Source organism: Ophidiomyces ophidiicola, assembly GCF_022830035.1.
Source record: "Ophidiomyces ophidiicola strain CBS 122913 chromosome Unknown scaffold_28, whole genome shotgun sequence".
In the NCBI taxonomy this organism is placed as follows: Eukaryota; Fungi; Ascomycota; class Eurotiomycetes; order Onygenales; family Onygenaceae; genus Ophidiomyces; species Ophidiomyces ophidiicola.
Window position 1 is genome coordinate 1 of NW_026054668.1, and position 14109 is coordinate 14109.

The 14109-nt window shown below is 50.4% G+C and overlaps 3 protein-coding genes across 3 annotated transcripts; 1 reads left to right on the forward strand and 2 right to left on the reverse strand.

The window, feature by feature from the left end:
* Positions 1-491: 491 nt before the first annotated feature.
* LOZ57_005450 (uncharacterized protein) lies at positions 492-1962 on the reverse strand (the record flags this gene model as incomplete). The annotated part of the gene is made up of 2 exons (XM_049254481.1): positions 492-958; positions 1029-1962. 2 exons carry the CDS (start codon positions 1960-1962, stop codon positions 492-494), a joined length of 1401 nt encoding a protein of 466 aa, XP_049106460.1.
* Positions 1963-6175: 4213 nt separating this feature from the next.
* Positions 6176-7594, reverse strand: LOZ57_005451 (uncharacterized protein; the record flags this gene model as incomplete). The annotated part of the gene is made up of 4 exons (XM_049254482.1): positions 6176-6385; positions 6480-7025; positions 7115-7181; positions 7572-7594. The coding sequence occupies 4 exons, from the start codon at positions 7592-7594 to the stop codon at positions 6176-6178; spliced, it is 846 nt and encodes a 281-aa protein (XP_049106461.1).
* Positions 7595-12252: 4658 nt separating this feature from the next.
* Positions 12253-13499, forward strand: LOZ57_005452 (uncharacterized protein; the record flags this gene model as incomplete). Its single annotated transcript, XM_049254483.1, has 3 exons — positions 12253-12359; positions 12501-12744; positions 12816-13499. The coding sequence occupies 3 exons, from the start codon at positions 12253-12255 to the stop codon at positions 13497-13499; spliced, it is 1035 nt and encodes a 344-aa protein (XP_049106462.1).
* Between the last annotated feature and the right edge of the window lie 610 nt (positions 13500-14109).

Here is a 14109-nt window from a genome sequence, read left to right on the forward strand (position 1 = left end):
TGCCAAGACCAGGAGCCTACACAGTGCGCAGGCTGGTTACTAAGCTCCGGCGCGCGTAATGCCAAGACCAGGAGCCTACACAGTGCGCAGGCTGGTTACTAAGCTCCGGCGCGCGTAATGCCAAGACCAGGAGCCTACACAGTGCGCAGGCTGGTTACTAAGCTCCGGCGCGCGTAATGCCAAGACTTTTTAAATGCACTAGACTATATTGGGCCTAGTATGATAACTTGCCCCGCTAAAGTTATACAGCTCATGAATGGTTGAGGATGACATACATTAGATAACTAGCAGGGATGGAGTAGACGAGATCTTGGAGAAGCTGACAGCCAGGAATAACCCACATTATGAATGATACTGTAAAACTTCCGAAGTTTGCGCTATTGGCGTGTATGTGGATTGGGCCCATAGTAGTCTACAAAATCTCCAGCTCGTGCAACCTTGAGATGTTCTTCAGGTGCGTACAGCCCGATAATTTGGTTGTTCGATTTGAACTACCCATAAATTGGGCAAGTTTTCTCTGATTTTATTGAAAGTGACCTAAGAGAATGGACAGATCCCTTAGCTATTGGCGGAAACATCATCATGGCCTTTGATTCCAGCAAAATAAATGACTCATATCTCAGACCCTTTCTCTCGAATTTGCCATCTTCTGATGCGACCTTTGCCCAACCGACCCAAAGCTCTCGCCAATAGCAGGCCTCTGCAGCTTTGGTGAGATAACGTTCCCGGAAAGTTTTCACACTGTTATTCGCTATCCGCTCAGCGAGGGCTGTGTCAGCTAATAGGATATTGATTTTCTCCGGCAGGTCTGCAAAGTCTCTCTCTACCTCCACATAATTTTGTTCCGGGCCTTCTGCTTGCAGAAGATAGTGATGATGCTGAATATATTGTAGCTTGTGGACAATAATAACAGAGCGGCATGCCTGGCGGTATTTCAGAGACGATGAGAAAGCCCGGCCTTGTTGATATGAAGGACCGTTGTTAGTAACATTTCGGGTGTTCGCTATCAGGAATTGGGACTCAAATACCTTCAACGTGGGCTATAAACTGGTACTTGCAATGATCCTCCATGCCAATAAAATTGTCCTTACGGCTCCAGACGAGCTCCTTCACGTCACCCCATGGCTGGTCCCGTGCGATCTGAAGGAGCGCCCGTCGCAGTTTTGGCGCAAAACTCAGTTTCCCTCTCCAGACAACCTTTTTAATCTTGAGAGACCACGGTAGGTTCTCTTCCAGGCGTTTAGCATTCCTTACAACCTGGTTGTAAGGCCCGATTGAATTGGATAGGTTATCCCACGCCCAGAAGCCAAAATCAGGCATCAACCATACAGATTCCTCAGTCGCTTTTCGAGCAAGCACCCATAGCGGATGGCCAGGTCCGGCGATGTCTTCGACCTTGTCTTCAACGGAAAAAATGAACTCGATGTTGGGAGTGGCATGACCAGCCGCAAGAGCTCGATGGATCGAACTCAACACTGCTAGAATCTTTCGCCGGTGGTCCTCTTGCGCAGCCTGAGATGCGACTACATACAGCTCCTGGTCATGAATCATTGCTCTTGCCATTCCTCGTCGTAGAGTTACATTATCTAGATTGTGTGTTGACACATTGCCATGGGATTTCCAGAATGCAACAGCACGGTCAACGTCTTCGAAAAGGCCTGGGAACGAGGCTCTGCACTGTGCGCTGTCGAGGTTCACGTTCTGGCCGTCTTTACCATATTGGAACTTCCAAACAGGATCCGATGGTCGTAAAGTGACTGGGGCAATCGCTTTCGAGCAGCTAGTGCAGTTGAAAGTTGTCGACGATTCACATGTGCAGTGCCCCGCGGGTATCAATTGTGTGAGAAGTGGGTGTATATTGTCCTTGTCAGAATTTACGCCAAACCACAGAACAAAAACAAGCGCCCCAACCAACACAAGAAATATCGCCAAAATCGACAGGCGGCGCCGTGCATACGCCATGGCCCGGTTACTGTTGATCAATTCATTTATCCGGAGTACCAAGGGAGACGTAGGAAGCCGACGGCTAAAAATCCTCTGTAACCAAAGAACAGTGGAATGCGGCGAGAAGGGGTTCAAATACACCTGTCAATGGGCGCGAGCTAAAAGGCAAAAAAGCTTCCTCGCGTGCCTTGGCAGGTAGGGGTCAAATTATTTTCTCGATATCGAGCACTTTTTGAATTTTAACGTCTTCCCCCAACAGCAAGCCATGCTTTTGTTGACGGAACAAAGCGGTCTTTTGTTGCCTTTGGCTCGGCTTGGCTTGTGGGGCCAGGTTTCGGGGGGAAGTATGCTAGTAAAATGAGGGACCTCATTAACTCCGTACAAACAAGCCATATCGATCAAACTCGAATCGAGGTGCGATGCCGCGACTAGAGTTGGTTGACCCATGGAGAAAGTGTGTTTCAACAACCCAACCTCAACCCTGCCCCAGATTGAACTTGGAAAAATCTACCAAACACTAATCCAAGTGGCGACACGTTGAGCTGGCAAAGGAATGGCGGCGGTCGTATTAGCCTGTTATTATTACTTCGTACTCCGTACTTTTCGCGACTTGAGCAAACAAGGATGACGGGCCGCTAGTACGAACAGCGTTTGGAGGCTCCTGCAACCGAAAAAGGGGTTGCGCTCCACCCCCCTGCCGAGTCACCAAGATGATGAGCAGCTTCCAACAAAAATAAAATAATTTATCCGGAACACAGGGAAAGGGGTTGGTTATTATTTCGCGGAAGATTGTTGGGGTGTCTCCTTTATTGCGCAGCAGATAGCTTACCACTTGCAGCTTTGAGAATACCGAGTACATTTCCAACCAACACTGGCTGATGACAGCCCTGGGACGGCTGCTCGGGATTCTGGTTGTCGTGCAATCCGTACGGAGTACCTTGCCCTCCGGGTTGGAAGTTCCCCGATCGCAGAGAGTTCCCTTTTTTGTCCCTTCATGACCGTTTTTGTTTGACAGCGGCGCGAATCCTGATGAACACCATTTGTGTTTTGTGGCAGCAAGCTGATGATACAGTGTACTCTGCATACAGCCTTCTGGGTCAATCTTTGAAGATTTAACTGCATACAGAGTGCTGTTATTGCGAATGGCTGACTGCGATGTGAACAGTGGGGTTGCTGATATGGATAACTAATGGAATCACGTGAATAACTAATCTGTTGATCCTCATTCAAATAAGTTCGAAACGACTTCTTTGCTACTTGCTCTTCTCAAGATAAAAATTCAAGTTTAATGCGGTTAAATAAGCCCCTGTTAATACTTTTGACTGTATGATAAGCTGACTTTTGTACATACATACATACTCAGGACCCAACAGTCAAATAATGGCCTTTGTGCAGTAACACTCAGCGATTGGTTACTTACCAGAACTGGACCTGAGTGCCCGCTTAGTACTCCACTCCAAGGACATGAGCACATAAACATTCCTCGCGAGCGCAGCCGTTGCAGAATTGGGCTCTTGAGGCCAAGATCGGAATGTTTGTTCCTACTTAAGGCTATCCGTCATAATGACACCAATGGTCTAATTGGTGGAGGTAGTGATGAATTGATAGCATGCTCTAGCTGGGTTAAATATACATACGTGGGTGGGCCGACAAAGGGTATTGGTTGACTTCGCGGAGCACTAGGGAGCACTTCCTTATGCCGACTTCTGGGTATAAATTGGCTTAAAAGACATTCTATCCTTCTGTGTGGACTATATACCACCATTACAGATCGCATTTGTTAGCGAAATCAGTTGATGTTACCGTCCGCCAGGCAGTTCTATACGCAAACCATGGATGGAGCATATTTCCACCTCACAGTACTTCAGTCAACCCCTGGGTAGAAGAAAATCTTGTTTCAGATACATGAGAGAAAAGCTTTGTCGCTGATGATGCCAGCTTTCATGGTGTCATCTCTAGGGAAAGTTATTAGCTTTGGCGAACATGCATCAGTGTCTGGAAAGCTTGATATCCTTAGCCATCTCCTCGAGGTCCTATCTGCCGGCCTCCATCATATCATAATCCTAGCGCACTGCTGGGCTACCCTTTCTATCTCTCAGCCCATCAGATGATCTCAGGTCAATATCTGCACGTCGATCTACAATCCAATTGGTGCTACTTTATGTAGCGCCAGCTTGCTGCAACCGTCTTATAGCCCCCCATATCTGTGTTTGCTCAACTATCCCTTCCTCTCCTTTCAATACACGCTTTTGCAGGCCCTCATCATGGCCTACTGCCCAACGGAAGTAAAGCTCCAGCTTCAGCATATCAATTATTAAACCTTCATATATAAGATGTGCAGACATGGAGATCCTAGTAAAATTAACAGTATGGTTCCTTCTGATTGCAGCTTTCCAAAGAAAAGACTCCAGGGCCGCCATCTGTCACCCCTCTCTCTACGTTTCTTAAAACTGCCACTTCTTCTCACTGACATATAACAACAACCAAGCTTAACGAAAGAAAAATTAAAAATATACTACAATCAACAGAAAAAATATGTGTATCTCACCCTAACTAAAATGTATATATGAACTGGTTGATTAAGCTGATCTTTGCTGGACAAAACAATGAGGAGGATGTGCTTTAACTCTCTTTCAACCAGATATAACGACAAAACCGTTGAAGATTCGAGACTAAAGTTCCTCAAGGACAGCTAGGATAAGAGACAAGAAAGGCCGTATATATTGGTCGCCATATTCTGAAGTGGCATGGGAAGAAAGGATGAAGAGGTTATCAAGGAGATATTCGAAAATCCCGTAGACATCCAGAGTTTTGAACAATATTTTGCTTCAGGGCAAGTCAAGGGCTGGAAAGAATAGAAGACCTGGACTTGAGCTGCCTTGTGGGAGGGAACAGAACTGGGTGACTGGCCGTCTTCTACACCGTAAGCTACGCGGAATGCTGGTAAAGGGACTACTGGCTTGAAGAAGAACCTTTGTCCCTTCTCGTTGCGAGGACCTTCCTCTTACATCGATCATCTCTTTTTTGCAACTCTTTGCAAATCTGTAAACAAACTTTCCGGGCCAAAAGTATGGGGCCGAAACAGCTTATTGGTATACATATTGCGTATAAAAGACCGCAATTGATTACAAGTGGATAGATGTGCGTGAATTCAGCATCGTGTGGATTCTTTCAGTGCCCTTAATTATGCCAAAAAACACAAGGCTGGTAGTCAAAAGTCACTGAAAGAATAGGAAACTTCGATTGACTAGTATTTTCTCCTTTGTTGATAATCTGCTGCTGCTGATTGGATTTTACGAAGACATGTTTAACGTCAAGGTGTGGTGTAGTTAGGTAATTTGGGCAGTTTAGGCCAGGTGAAGAAGAAGAGCAAGTGCCATGTTAGTTAATTTTTGTCTACTTCGTAGAAAAAGGATCGCAAAAGAAATGGACTGTCTTGCGCAAAGAGAACATACTCCATACATGTCAACTCACTGCTCCATCCGGACGAGTTCAATGTGTCTAGATCTACTCTACCAGAGTCTATCAAACTCAAATACCATGGCATAAGCCACAGTACGCAGCTTAGGTTCGTGGTGCCACTTCCGCCGGGCGTTCTGCAGGCCAAAAACGCCCGTGCTCCTGCAGCCGTTGGGACTGGGGTGCGCATCAAATACGAAGCAGCAAACAAATAATGCACCATCCCCGTAAAACCCCCTCCAAAGGAGGTGGCTTCATGGGGATCTCAAAGGAATGCACGGCACCGGATTCCTGCATGAACCAGGCTATTGTATTTGCTGCATGAACGATCCCACCAGCATTGATAATCGTACTCCGTAAACAACACACAAACTGTTTACACGGTTAGTTTGACTTCCTGATTGGCTGGAAAACTTGGTTGGTTATATGCATGGGCGACTCGGTCTTTCACGTGTAGAGAGTGCCGAGGGGAAACCACCCTAAAAATTGTTGCGAAGGTACGGAGTATCTTGACTCAAGTCATTCAGCTCGACCTAACAGACAACCCTGGTTTGAAGACACAGCTTTTCATAGTTTGCATATCTTCCAGTGAAAGAAAGGGAGAATTTTTTTGGGCGAGGCTGAGTTACTAGTGCTTGTATTATAAAAATCTTGACGAATTCTACCACCGTTCGAAGGTCTGACAAAGACATCCCTGTGGAAAAGCCGTTGAAACCAAAAGTCTCGGAACGCCAGCCAGCTCCCGCGAATGCATGTAATTTGAAGTTGGGCTTCAATAAGGTGCGTACCGTTTTTCTTTGTGGCGCTTTGTCTTGCGATCTTCTTTCAGTCTCGACGGTCGGCCGGCTGTGGATGATGTGTCCGGATGGGTTTTATTGGCTTCAATTTTACTGGATTGCACGCCTCCCTGCGTACTAGCTTCGCTTTCGTCCCTCCATACTCGAACTTGACCATCTTCGCCGCAAGTAAAAACGCTCCCAGACTGCAACTGAGTCAGAATCAAATACATGAAAGAGAACACGTGGCCACCGATATGTTTATGGCAGCAGATGATTTGACTCAGATAGCTAACTTACCAGGTTATCAAGTAGGACAGAACGCACGACTTCTTCGCCGTGTGCGCCCGGAAGCCTCCACACTTTGGTCCGATCGAATTGAAACTCAGGGGATGCGACAATAGGAATCAAATCAAGCGATTGTTCCCTAGCTCGCCGAATCGTCATTAGAACAGGATGAAGGAACAAAGAGCTGTGGAGGAGATGGCTGCATGAAGGAGGGCTATACCTAGTGCTTCCCGTGGCTGCATAAGCTCCAGCAGCACCGACGAGGACGTTTACGACATAATCGCAATGTAATGCAGAACGAAGATCCCCAAACTGAATTGGAGCTGGCTCGACTACATTTTCATCGGGATCGTTGAAGGGATGAATGGAAAAGAGTTCGTCATGGCTTAGTGCATATATGGCTTTTTCACCGATGAACCCGGCGTGATGTACGGAGCCGTGATTGATCACTTGTAGTAGTGTTTCGTCTTCATCTGCGATGGTAGTATCATAGATATTCACGAGGCCATCAGTGCTTCCTGAGAGTAAGACATTGTTACGGGTGGGGTGGTAGCGCAACTAAAGCAGGGGGATTTAGCAGACATTTCGAAAATAACCGACACACGGTTTGCTGTGTTGTAAAGCTGATGCAGGACAAAACCACGGACCTCTGTTATATCATCGTTATGGCTTTCTACATACTGCATCCGAGGTAGCCCCGGTGATCGGAGGTCCCTAGAGTTTCAGCCAGTTAGTAACTACGGAGTATGGGGAATGGAATCAAATCCTAGCGTAGCGGCCATAACTATGCATGTTCTCGGGCCAGGTTTTGGTAGGTGCGCGCGAAACGTAAGTTTGACAATTATTGGAAATGAAAAGGCTTACCAAAGCGAGAGAGATGCTTGGGCGGACACAAGTTCACTGCCTGCAGCTATGCCGTAGGTTTCCGGGTTGCATGACAGAGAAAGCAAAGCGGCACTCTTGTCTGGACACGCAAGCCCTGATCAGCACGTCGAAGGATTAACCAGGGGGGGGTGATTCACGAGACAGAGAGTTGGTTGACCGGCCAAGATCGGATGGAGGCGTGCGAGTGTTAAGCGAGCTCCAGACAAAAAACGAACATACCGCTCCCAGCCAGGAATACGCATGCCGCATCACGGCCCTTTGTCCTGTCGTCCCATAGCCTCACAGCCCCATCCCTCCCACAGGTTGCGACAAGATGGCCATTCCGGGTAGGGCTCCCATCAATCGGACAAAGACAGCTCACTCCCCCGGCGTTCCCCGGGTGAATATCCCTGACTACGCCGTCGGGCAGCAGTTGTAGGGTGTGGCGATCAAAGCGCCGCAGAGAGTTATCTGATGAGATGGCGGACAACGCATCACCACCATTTTGGCAGAGAGAGTAGATATAGCATCCTGCTGGCAGAGACAGAGAGCTCTGGGCCTGCTGACGTAGTACGTTGGAAACGGCTGGGTTGGTCATGAATGGGAAGTGCAGCCGGGTCCTGTTTGAGAACTCTTGGTCGGCGCGATAGGCGAAGGCTGGATAAAGATGCAGTTGGAGCAGCAGTGCGCCCGTTGCTGGCTATCTTCGGGATGAAGGATGTCGCCCGATAGTGCATGCGAACCTCGAAGATTTCTCCGCCTGCGAGAGCGTTCAGCCAATCGTTTGCTGCAGGTCGGCTTGACCTGCAACGGCGCTAGCTGGTACAAGACCGTACCGTAATATATTGGCATTCCAGGCGCGTTATGTCAAGTCGGCCCACGCTGGGCGTAACAACGCTGTAACTGCCGTATCATTCTGCTCATTCAACCTTGATATTGGCGATGGAAGATGGTCTTCAATCCCCCCCCCCCCCGATACGCCCTCTGGCACGACAGCTCTCTCAGAGCCTTTGGCAGCAGATCCGCTTCGGAGATCTTAATACAAAGCTGCCCTTGCCAAGATCAACGGCGGCTCAACCTCCAGCCCGGCGCATGATTGGTGACCAGACGCCTGGGACGTTTCGGATGCGATTTTGATTCACAGCCAGCGCAAGCGGGCTACGTGCAGGGGTCCACGGTCTCGCCTATTGACATTGCAGCTCAGAGCTGTGCGATCGTCTTTGCTACCGTTCTCGAGTTTCAAACGGGTGGGATTCTCCAGGCGAGAGGCCAGGCGATTGGAAGACCCTCCCGCACAAGGAACAAAGCAGCCTCCGTGAGCACCATTTGCAGGGCGCTAGTTACCTCGGGGGAGCTCTTCCGAAATTGTGGGGGGTGACAAGCGTCAATAAGCCCAACGCATCCATGCTTCTGTGTTCAACGAACTTTGAGCTGGATCCATGACTCGTCTTCGGCTCGACATACAGAGCACATTGAGCCAGTGGCCCCAGAACTGAAAATTTGGTAAAATGGTAGAAAACGAGGCCAAGTTGACATTTTTCAGTGACTCGCCGCTTGGAATGCAGGGGCGCCTCGGGGTGCTTGAATAGCCAGCGCTGGCCATTGGTGGGCGGAATGATGACTTGCTTTTAAGGGCCTGACTATTGATGCAAGCCGAAATCCGTGGGTATACGGAGTACACCTATGGAGTCTACCCCACTGTAAGACAAAAATAGAAGGCATTAATTGCTGATGCTCGCCTCGCACAGTCGCACTGGCAGATATGATGGTTTCAAAGATCAAGAAGATCCAGTGGGGCTTCCCTAGAGGGAAAGAATTTCATGCATCTGGGCCGGACAGTTGTCAATCGTTCTTGTGACGCCTGGATGAATTTCGACAGCCTGATAGGGATGATCGCCTCGCATATCGCCCCCAGTACAGTTCGCAAGCGTCCAATGGGACAACGTTATCTCGAACCCTGGAAGTGCCTCGCTCCACGTTTTGAGGTTCGGATATACGAGTCCCTATGGTCCAGGCGCCCGATGACATCAGTTCTGGTAGTGCTTGCTCTCGGCCCAGACAGAACAAACCCATGGGTATGTGCAGTAAGAAACCAGTAGTGGACTCTGTATGGATGTATGTGTGTACATACATACATGCATACTCCTTGAGGAGATTGTAGATAGTCAGGTCAGCAGAAATAAGCTGCAGTGTCATTGGACAAACCCTAGATATGTTAAGCTCTTCAACAGCTCTCACGATGGTTTTTTGGGTGTTTGTGGCACCAAAGAACTATGGGTGTTGTGGTAACTACAAAGCAGGTACCACGGAACCGTGCCGGCACCGAAGGTTACCAAAGAGGCAGAATGGGCTCCATTCGCACAATGCCATCACCAGCAGCAGTTGTGACCCAAACCATTGCAGCATGAGGGGCGCAAAAAAACAAAAGGGTAGCTGAGTTGTTGGGCGTTGAAATTGAGATCCAGCCGGTGTCTTACAAGATAAGCCTCCCAGCACCTCACCGCTGGCCAGAAGAGCGAAGCCAAATTCGCCTACGGCTGCAATGTCATCATGGGCCGTTCTCCCCGGACCCCCGCCCAGCATGGATGTTCCGCCTGCCTGCTGCAGGGATAAGACGGGAAAGCAGCACCTGAGCTCCATAAATTTTCAGTCAACTTGTCTTATCCAACTAAGTAGCTACTCACGTTTTGATTACCCAGTGGCTGTTCTAGTCTCCCAATCTGGGGCGCCCCCCCCGGCGGACGGCCGAGATGGAGACGGCGCGTCGTCTCCACACAGGCGGCCTGCCTCAGCAGCCCAGCAGCACGCAGACTGGGGCGGTCTCACGGCGCACTGGCACCGCGGCTGGAGCGGGCCTGGTTCGGATCGGGGCGCCCTCCATGCCGAGCATGCCCCATCGCCCAGGGCCTGTCCGGACGGGCATCGCCCAATCTGCTTGCTGCTCCTCCATCCTCGCCGGTGCTGCCACGCACCGGGCGCAGCCGTTAGCGCTGGGGGGGAAGAGTTTTTTCGATTCTGCAGGTATTGTCGGATACGCAGCGGTTACGCTCCCACAGCTGCCTGTATTATTGGATGCGAGGCTCCATCGCCATGTCCGACCTGCCACCGTGCGCTGCCAAACGGCCGACAGCGCTCTTGGGGCCAGCGCCGGCGCACAGTGTGTGCGTGCAGGTCGGCGCAACGCCTGGGCTGCTGGTGCCACATCGTGATAACGAAGCTCGCCCACGACCATGCACCACAACCAGATTATCCTTTGCAAGCCTCCGCCCGCAACCGTTCCTCTGGGATCTCAGACTGCGGGAGCTAGACGGCATTCGGCATGTGACCGCCTGGATCCCTCGTGTTTCAGTCTGCTGCCCATCTCGCGCGCTGGATTAGCTCTCGTTGCCGCAGCGCCCGCAGCCGGAACCGAAATCGGGACCAGTGCCCCGTTGCGAAGGGCAGCGATCTGGCTCTGTACTCCGTACTCCGTAGGCATGTAACGAGTAGTAGTTAGTCTTCTCACGCCCTACCTTGGCGGTTGCCCGCGGCCAAGCTGGACGGTGATCTAGATGTGACAGCGAGGGTTTTCCCATTGATCCTCCCGGAGCCGGAAAACTCGCCTGCGATCGAGGGCCACGGCGGAGGCATCGGCACTCCGGGGCAATTTGCCTTTGCTCGTGAGAACTCAGTTCATTTCAAGGTTTGAGTTAAAATTCCGCGCCGAGCTGGCCTGCCTCTGTGCATCATCGCACCAGACTAGCAGTAGTGATTAAGACAGCGACTGGCGGCCGTCGCTCTGCGTGCAAAGTCCAACCCCATCGAATTAGGAGCCCAAGTCGCGCTCCACACACTGCGTGCATGCTGTCGCATCCCGAGGTTACCTCGTTCCACGGCGCCGGCGACGTGTTCTGTCTTTGCCTGTGCCTCTGCCGTCCTGGCTCTGCTGCTGCTGCTGCTGCTGCTGCTGTCTCTGTTGTCTGTATGTATGCATCTCCATCTCGCGATCCTAGCCCGTTCAGTAGGGCTTAATGCGCCGTAGCGTGCCCGCCGGCTGCACACTCGCTGTGCCATTCCTTCCGGGCGTAACTGTGCCATTGAGCGTCGATGCCCGCGTCTTGCGCAGCCTGGGGGCCTGTAGACCGATCCTTAAGACCCTGAGCTCCGCCCGCCAGCTTGCCCAACCTTTTTTTTCCTTCAGGCACTGCCGTCGTGCGCCCCGAATCGCTGCTTCTGCCCCCTTGCTTGTCTCTTGCTGCATCCCTGTGTGTGCATCCGTTGGCCCCTGGCGCCGTCCATCGTCGTCACCATCGCCCGTCGAAACAAAAGTCCTTGATCCTGTGCCCCCTCCGTAGTGCCGGTCTTATATGCACACCAGCTCTGGCTTTCGTACAGGTGGCGGCGCGGAGACTGGCTTATCCCCTCGCTCTTCTCGCACGGATGCTAGTGTCGTCCTGGCCTTTTAACTCTGCATATTTTCCCTTGGGGCCCACCGCGCTGCATCCCCCATCCCTATCCCACTTTTTATATATCATTTTTCTTGACCAGTCGAGATTGACACCCGACAAGCATTCTTCCGGTGCCGCTCCCCCCCCTGCTCCCTTCCCTTCTCCCGCTGCGTATTGGGGCTTTGAGCCCGCGCCGAGCTGCACGGCACCTCCCACTGCTGCAGAAAATATTAAGGCTACAGACACTAATTGTCTGTTTCTTCCTAGTTCCTGGCCTTGCACATGTCGTATTGTTGCATTGTCAGCTGACTCTGCTTGCATACCTTCATTTTTCCCTTCGCTTCTCGTGCTCTGTCCGACTTTTTCTCTCTCCGGCATTTTGCCCATTGTTCCCGCACTGCTGAATTGCAGGGCTGTTTGGAGACTCTTTCTGGCTCTCTCCCCAGCGCCGGTTGTTCCCCACCCTGCTGGGACATCCAAGACGCGTTGAGAGCATGGATATATCATTCTTGGCGGGAGTTTCTCGGCAAGATTCACCTGAGGAAAGACGCCCTTCTGATAATGGCTCTACGTTTCCCCCGGCGCCACGGGGAACCCAATTGTGAGCGCGGCCTTTTCTAGCGATTTCTCATCTTGATTTTGTGTTATGCCCATCAGATTGGGGTGGTGGCATCAGTGGTTCCAGAACGGGGAGGGCCCCATCCTGATATATCATGGTGCTGATTTAGTATCATTGGTCTAGGTCTCGCGAACTTGAAGACTATCCAACGTATCTTGAATATGGCCGGTGGTACCACGGCTATCGTCGAGGACAGTACATGTTTCCCTGCGATGAACCGGAACAAGACCGATTAGACTTATTTCACAAGATGTTATGCGTCGCGAGGAACGGCAATCTGCACGTTGCTCCCATCAACCGCCCAAACAAGGAAGCGTCAGGAGACCCAGGTCCCCGGATTCTCGATCTCGGATGCGGGACAGGCATCGTGCGTGGCTCTTTACCACCAGACATCCCCAGTCTTTTCTTCGCGTGAGCTGACAAATATTTTCGAAGCAGTGGGCAATGGACATGGCAAGGCAATATCCTGATGCAGACGTGTATGGGGTTGATCTGGCGCCGATACAACCCTCCAATCCGCCGTTGAACTGTGCCTTTTATTCACCTAGAGATTACGAGAGTCAATGGCTGCTAGGGGAAGAATCATTCGATTTCATTCATCTCCAAATGGGTTGTGGGAGCGTCACCGACTGGAGAACGGTCTATCATCGGGTAATAGAACATCTCAGACCAGGGGCATATTTTGAGCAGGTGGAAATCGATTTCGAAGCTCGATCAGACGGTTACACGCTTGGACCTAGTCACCCACTCTCTGTGTGGTATAGACTCTTGAAAGAGGCCACAGATACTGGGAGGAGGCCGATTGCTTTTGACCGAAGGACGATCCCACGGTTGGAAAATGCCGGGTTCGTTGACATAACCCACAGTGCAATACCATTACCGCTGAGCATGTGGGGAACAGACCGCCATTCCATGGAACTCGGGAAATGGTACAGCCTCGCCTTTTCTGAGAGTGCGTTGGCACTTCTCTGGGCGCCTCTGGCCCGAATGAAGAACATGCCGTTCGACGAAATTAACAGACTGGCCGAACAAGCAAAAGCGGAGGCATACAAAAAGGACTTAAGGGGATACAATGTCTTGCATATCTTCACAGCAAGAAAACCAACGTATTTCTCTCCATAGACCCCCCATCTCGAGGTTTTTGAGGTCTATACTAACCGATCCTTTTTTTGCGACCCAACAGAAAGGAAGAAATGCGGTCCTAGAGTAAGGAGAGCGCTCTTGGGTAAACACAGAAAGTAACGCTCTTCCTCTATTGCCTTCCATATAAAAATCGCCTAGACAGAACTGTTTTGCCTGGAGGAAAAGGTGACTCAATGTGGCTTGTGCGATCCTGTCTATATCCACCATACCCGAGTAGCTATCTGGTCTGGGCTATCCATTAAATCGGTAAACTCTAGCTGTGGCGGCGCTCCTTCATCCACCCTTTCCACGCTTCGCATCCGGAAATGTCCGCACTTGTCTGGTGATATGAGATGTGGACGACTTCAAGAGAACCTCTGATGACACGATGATAACCCGAGGTTCTTTACGACTGCATGGATTCCAAAAACGCAAAAATACCAACCCAAAATAAAAAGCCGGTAACTCAAACTGTACGAAGTATTGGGGCTCTAATATATTGCTGGGACGCGCAATAATGTTCTTGACTCCTCGGATTATTACTCCTTTTCTACATTATTATTACAACCATTCATGTGTTTTTTATCTTCTTTTTTTTATTTTTATTTTT